Source organism: Sinocyclocheilus grahami, unplaced genomic scaffold (assembly GCF_001515645.1).
Source record: "Sinocyclocheilus grahami isolate Dianchi unplaced genomic scaffold, SAMN03320097.WGS_v1.1 scaffold2049.1, whole genome shotgun sequence".
Taxonomy (NCBI): Eukaryota; Metazoa; Chordata; class Actinopteri; order Cypriniformes; family Cyprinidae; genus Sinocyclocheilus; species Sinocyclocheilus grahami.
Window position 1 is genome coordinate 1,681 of NW_015507228.1, and position 7,048 is coordinate 8,728.

The 7,048-nt window shown below is 40.9% G+C and overlaps 1 protein-coding gene across 1 annotated transcript in view; it reads right to left on the bottom strand.

The window, feature by feature from the left end:
* Window positions 1-4,723: 4,723 nt before the first annotated feature.
* The window catches only part of LOC107573847 (histone-arginine methyltransferase CARM1-like), a 13,971-nt gene continuing 11,646 nt past the window's right edge, over window positions 4,724-7,048 (bottom strand). Inside the window, exon 12 of the mRNA XM_016260295.1 lies at window positions 4,724-4,817. Coding sequence (XP_016115781.1) covers window positions 4,724-4,817 — 94 coding nt within the window. The remainder of the gene's footprint in view (window positions 4,818-7,048) is intronic.

Sequence of the window (7,048 nt, forward strand, 5' to 3'; positions counted from 1 at the left end):
TGTAAAGTTGGGCATTTTAACATGGGGGTCTATGGGATTGACTCCCTTTTGCAGCCCGCCTCTAGCGGCCAGTTGATGAATTACAGTTTAAGTCACTTCCGTGTTGGCTTCATGAGAGAGAGCAGGAGGTTGCCGCTTGGACATAAACTTAGAGAAGTTTGGAAGCTCCGGTTGGAATGTTCTTCCGCGGAATGTGTGCAGTTCTGGTTATTAACCGCTAGAGCGCCAAAAGTTACACAGTGCTGCTTTTAGACCCTCAAAGACTTTGGGTCTGGTGACTTCTTTACCGATGCGGGTTACACATCCTTTGCTGGTACGTATGATCCCTCAGAGCTGTACGGTGGGTCTCAGACTCTGGTGATGAGTTGAGGGCTGTGCACACAGGATTCTGAGTGAGTCAAGCTCTCATGAAGCATCATGGAATGGGATCCACAGTGTGGTCACTCGGGATCCTCCTGTTTGTAATACTTTGCCAGAAAACTCCAAAGAGACCAGACCTGTGCAAGATTACATCTGGACCAAAGATGGATTGTCACAAGGTGAGATCTACATTTCAACACAGAACAATTCTGCTTACTAGATAGAACAAAGCAACAAAAGGGCAGGACAAAGAACATCTGAGACTAATGGCTAAGTTAAAAGATGGTAGTTTGGATCATTTGACTGTTGATCAAAGAGATCAAGTGTGAAGTGTCTCTTTTTTTCTGACAAGTTGAATTTAAAACTTCTTGTATTTAAATTAAGCGCGGTTCACTGCTGCACACGTGCCACAATATCGATACAGGGACAGCTGTATCGATACTCGTATCGTCAAATCTCTGTGATGATACATCGTCGTATCGATGTATCGAACACAGCACTAGCTCTGAGGGACATGGAATACTTTAACCTGCAGTTACAAATGCATAAATAATGTTTTGATATTTTAAACATAAAACATTGAAAACTGATGTTTGAAATTATTTAAAAAATGAAAAGGTACCTTAAATGTGAAATTAAAACCGCCAGTAGGTGGCAGCAAGTCACTATTAATAAGTGAGTCATTGCGATTGAACCGAATCATTTAAACGGTTGATTCATTCATGCTCAGAGACGCAAAACAGCGCTGTTGCTGTGTTTGAAATGATTTTTGTTGGAGAAATAGAGCAAAAACAGGAAATATGGTGTCTAAAACGTAAGTCTCTTAATATTAACTACTTGTTTATTGAACTGTTGTATAAAATCAATATCACATTTGTAATCATGCTTAATTCTGGAGAAAAACGGCACTCTTCGTGTGATATTAACTATATCAAATTATTTAAATATAAACATTTTCTGCTCCATATCTTAAATGATGTGATCATTCTAAATGCATTTTAATAGACTGATTCATGCAGTGAAAGAGTGCACTCTAAATGCGCACGCACACTAGTCTAACCTACTAGACTTCATCACCTAATGTATGCGCGCACTCTGTAGGTGTGTTTTGTGTTTGCTTTTCGCAATGTACTCATAATATCAAATCGCACATTTAAACAACAACAATGATATTATCGCAGACCATACATATCGCACACCCCCATGTTTAGAGCCTCTAGTGTCAGCTGCTAGTGTGCCTCTTGAGGCCAGGGGAGTGAGGTTTACCTGCACAGCTCTTTTACTAGATGGCCTCCAATACAGAAACAATTTGTTAGTACTCAGAATAGACTTTTGGGCAGCAGCTAACTGCTCTCTGACAATTATTGAAAGATTTGAATGATTTTGTTTTGTGCAAATCAGTAGGTTTAGAAAACAGAATGTCCTGACAACTTTGGTTAAACTATAAAAATATTCTTGTTATTTTCTCCCAAACCATTTTATTTGGAAAGTGTTTAAGGACATGTTCCTTTTCATCCTATAGGATTTAGAGGTAACTAACAATGCATAGAATTTTTTTTTTTAACTTTATTTATTTATTATTATTATTTATTTTTTGTTAAAAAATGTAAACAAATTTCCATAATCTGCATATTTGGATTAGAAGAGTTCATTGAAGCAAGAGATGTCAGGATGATAAAGCTTATCAAACATGGTAAACCAAAGCTCAAACATGCTTGCTTGATGCACAAGAACACTCGTGTGTTCTCATATCTCACATGGTTTGTTCTTGTGCTTCAAAAGGAAGTATGGTTGAGCTTCAGTTGACCATATTTGAGGTGCTTTATGTATGTTGATGTTATATGTAAATTAAAGCCTAAATTAAATTTTTGGGTGAACTGTACATTTAATGTAAAACAAATGAATTAAAGATTATAGCTATGAAAAGTCACCTTGTTTTTATTAACAAATATCATATTTCACATATCATATATCACATGCACACAGAACCTTCATAGATTTAGATTTGAGAATTATAATCTGTGCAGTAATACTGTATATTTTATCTGCAATGCTGAGTGATAGACCTGCAGTCTTCATTTAGGTTGATCTGAAAAATGATGAGAACGATGATTCAGGCGTACCTGTAAAAGACAGAGATCGATCACACTTGAATATTCAGTACAGCTTTTCAACTTGTTAAATCATACTGAAATCCTGCTGATTATGCCAAAAATGTATGACCGGATCTCCATGCCAGGAATACTGGACCTAGCCTCTTCCCATCAGAAGACTATGAACACAGTTTTGACTGATACCCAAAATCAGTTATCAAGGCTGTATTTTGAATTCAGTTAATACCCAAAACTGTATTAACTGAAAGTCACCAAGCAGCCTCAGAGGTTGACAAGGATGTCAAGAAAGAACAAAAAGCAGGAGATAAAGTGATGATTTTTTTCAGAGTGCAGGGTTTATTGAATAATCTTAGTTGTATGTGTTTCAATGCACAGACTTCATCTAAACTTCCTCCCTACTTTGTCTGGATATTGTCCTATACTTTGCCTGGGACTTTATCTATTGAGATCCTTCAAACTTAAATACAGGCCCAAATGTTTGTAATTGATTAGAAACAGGTAGATGGTAAGACCTGCTAAATGCCCGATGCACCTCTACCAGTGCCAAATTACCAGCCGCAGGGTCATCAGCCGGGAGCCATCTTTCAACGATGTTTCACCCCTTTAGTCCCAGAACATCTCAGGGTGGTGGGGAAGTGGACAGGAACATCTCCCTGACGCTCCCTGTGGCTAGAATTAGATCTCAGGTCCTTATGCCTTGAGGCTTCTCCACACCCCAGCTCTTATCATTCCTCCTCAGCCATAGCCAAATGCTTCCTTTCTCCGCCTCTTCGGCAAGGTCTATTACGGCCTTCCTGACCTCACCAGAGCTGAAGCCGATGTCCCTCAGGATGCGGCTGGTCAACTGGGCAACAAAGCCACGCCAGCCTATCTCCACTGGGCAAGTTGTTGCTCTCCATCCTTTTCCCTGGCACTCCGCTACCAGGTTAGCATACTGTGACTTTTTCCGCTCATATGCCACCTGTAGTGCTTCCTCCCAGGACACTGTCAGTTCCACTAGTACCACCTGTTTGCTCATCTCGGACCACACCACAAGGTCCGGTCTCAATGTGGTTTGCGCGATAGAAGCTGGTAATTGCAGCCACCTGTCCAGGTCTGCTCATAATGACCAGTCCATGCCACTGGCCAGGATTGATGCCTAGTGCTTAGGAGGGCATTTCTGCACTAACTGACCTACTCTTACAAATTGGATAGGCTGACTCTTAAGGCTCTGATTCTTCTTGTTTGCCATCGACCTTGCTCTTTCTGTGCATTTTGCCAGCTTCCTTAGCACCTGGTCATGACACCACCTGTAACAGCCCTGAGCCAAAGCAGTTTTGCACCCACACAGAATGCACAAGCCGCAGATTTCTTCAGCCTCAAACCACCATGCCAGGTTAACTGGGCTAGGAAGTGTGTTGTAGGTTGGTCTAATAACAAAACTGGGAATTCCCAGGGGCAAAGCTCGTCCTTGACTTTCTAACTATCTCAACCACCTCACTCAATTTGAGTGGTGCTACCTTAAAAGCATGGGAGTTTGTTTATCCAATCTACAAGTGTTTTTTGGATTTGTAGAGGCTTATGACCATGTTCCCCAGGATCACTCATGGGTGGCGCTCCGGGAGTATGGGGTGCCAGGGTCACTAATGCATGTTATCCGATCTCTATACAGCCGAGGTTAAAGCTGTGTTCACGTTCTCAGCAGTCAAACTTGTTCCCAGTGAGGGCTGGATTCCGCCAGGGCTGTTTGTTGTCACCAATCCTGTTTGTGATATTCATGAACAGGATCTCAAGGTAAAGCCGAGGGGTTGAAGGTGTCCATTTGGGGGTCTTGGGGTGGTATCTCTGCTATTTGTGAAGGCTGTCGTCCTGATGGCTTCATTGGGCATTTACTTGGGGGGTTTGTGTCCACTATATGTACAGCACTTTGGTCAACTAAAGTTGTTTTAAATGTGCTTTATTAAATAAATTGAACATTGAACATTGAGTGTAAAGCAGCAGGAATGAGAATCAGCACCTCCAAATCTGAAGCCATGGTTCTCAGACAGATAATGGTGGATTGACTGCTCCAGGTAGGGAGCGAGTTGCTTCCCCAAGTAGGGGAGTTCAAGTACCTCTGGGGCTTGTTCATGAGTGAGGTTAGGTTGGAGCATGAGATCAACAGGCGGATTGGAGCAGCAGTAGCAGTAATGCAGTCACCTGTGGACATGAGCCCTGGGTAATGGCCAAAAGAACGAGATCACGGGTACAAGTGGCTAAAATGCTGGTGCTTACCGAAAAAAATGATTTTTCAAATCCAGTGAATTCCCAGATTTAAATCCAGACTGATCAACCAAAGCAGTAATGTGAATGTCATAGCTTTGTCTATAAAAGAAGAGATTTACAGTTAGACAAAAAGTTGTTGCAAGGTTGTATGCTTCCAATATGTACAGTGGGTACGGAAAGTATTCAGACCCCCTTAAATTTTTCACTCTTTGTTATATTGCAACCATTTGCTAAAATCATTTAAGTTAATTTTTTTTCCTCATTAATGTACACACAGCACCCTATATTGACAGAAAAACACAGAATTGTTGACATTTTTGCAGATTTATTAAAAAAGAAAAACTGAAATATCACATGGTCCTAAGTATTCAGACCCTTTGCTCAGTATTTAGTAGAAGCACCCTTTTGATCTAATACAGCCATGAGTCTTTTTGGGAAAGATGCAACAAGTTTTGCACACCTGGATTTGGGGATCCTCTGCCATTCCTCCAAGTTGCAGATCCTCTCCAGTTCTGTCAGATTGGATGGTAAACGTTGGTGGACAGACATTTTTAGGTCTCTCCAGAGATGCACAATTGGGTTTAAGTCAGGGCTCTGGCTGGGCCATTCAAAAACAGTCACAGAGTTGTTGTGAAGCCACTCCTTCGTTATTTTAGCTGTGTGCTTAGGGTCATTGGCTTGTTGGAAGGTAAACCTTCGGCCCAGTCTGAGGTCCTGAGCACCCTGGAGAAGGTTTTCGTCCAGGATATCCCTGTACTTGGCCGCATTCATCTTTCCCTCAATTGCAACCAGTCGTCCTGTCCCTGCAGCTGAAAAACACCCCCACAGCATGATGCTGCCACCACCATGCTTCACTGTTGGGACTGTATTGGACAGGTGATGAGCAGTGCCTGGTTTTCTCCACACATACCGCTTAGAATTAAGGCCAAAAAGTTCTATCTTGGTCTCATCAGACCAGAGAATCTTATTTCTCACCATCTCACAACTCCATGCGGGCTTTCATGTGTCTTGCACGGAGGAGAGGCTTCCGTCGGGCCACTCTGCCATAAAGCCCCAACTGGTGGAGGGCTGCAGTGATGGTTGACTTTCTAAAACTTTCTCCCATCTCCCGACTGCATCTCTGGAGCTCAGCCACACTGATCTTTGGGTTCTTCTTTACCTCTCTCACCAAGGCTCTTCCCCCCCGATAGCTCAGTTTGGCCGGACGGCCAGCTCTAGGAAGGGTTCTGGTCATCCCAAACGTCTTCCATTTAAGGAATGGAGGCCACTGTGCTCTTGGGAACCTTAAGTGCAGCAGAAATTTTTTTGTAACCGTGGCCAGATCTGTGCCTTGCCACAATTATGTCTCTGAGCTCTTCAGGCAGTTCCTTTGACCTCATAATTCTCATTTGCTCTGACATGCACTGTGAGCTGTAAGGTCTTATATAGACAGGTGTGTGGCTTTCCTAATCAAGTCCAATCAGTATAATCAAACAAAGCTGGACTCAAATGAAGGTGTAGAACCATCTCAAGGATGATCAGAAGAAATGAACAGCACCTGAGTTAAATATATGAGCATCACAGCAAAGGGTCTGAATACTTAGGACCACGATATTTCAGTTTTTCTTTTTTAATAAATCTGCAAAAACGTCAACAATTCTGTTCCTGACTCTAAAAGTTTATGCATTCAATTAGGCTTGTAAACAATTACAAAAAGGGTGGATACTTTGAAGATGCTAAAATATAAGATGTTTGCGGTTTGTTTAAAACCTTTTCACCATATAGTTCCCATCCCCAACTCAAGTCTGTGTGTTGTTTGGTGACATGCAAAAATTGAGGCTTTGGCTTCTTTTGGAACAATTTATGAGTAGAAGAAATGAATGAACTCAACATTAAGTTACTCAACTAAATTATTTTGAAGCAAAAGGGAATGCAAAAACAATATTTGTTATATGGTTTCCTATTAGTAATCGACCGATATATTTTATAACCGATACCAATTATTTGCATGTTTATGTGCCCGATAACCGATATGCAGAACCAATATTTATTTACTGTTATAAAGTAAATAAATGACTGAGTGAAGTAAGTCCATACTTCACTTTGGCTTTTCCTCCTTTCAGTCATCTTAAAAAAAGTGTTGAAAATTAGGAGTCTTTCATGTTAAATTCAATCTTCACATTACAAAAATAAAAAAAACATTTTATTTAAAGCATCAGCAGCAACACTAATATTAACAATAAGCAAAATAAATGTAGAAGGTCTAATGTTTTCAAATGGAGAAAATAAATAATGGAAAGTAGTCATATCAACTTCATTTTAAACTACAGTTTTAGTAGGTTTATAAGCTG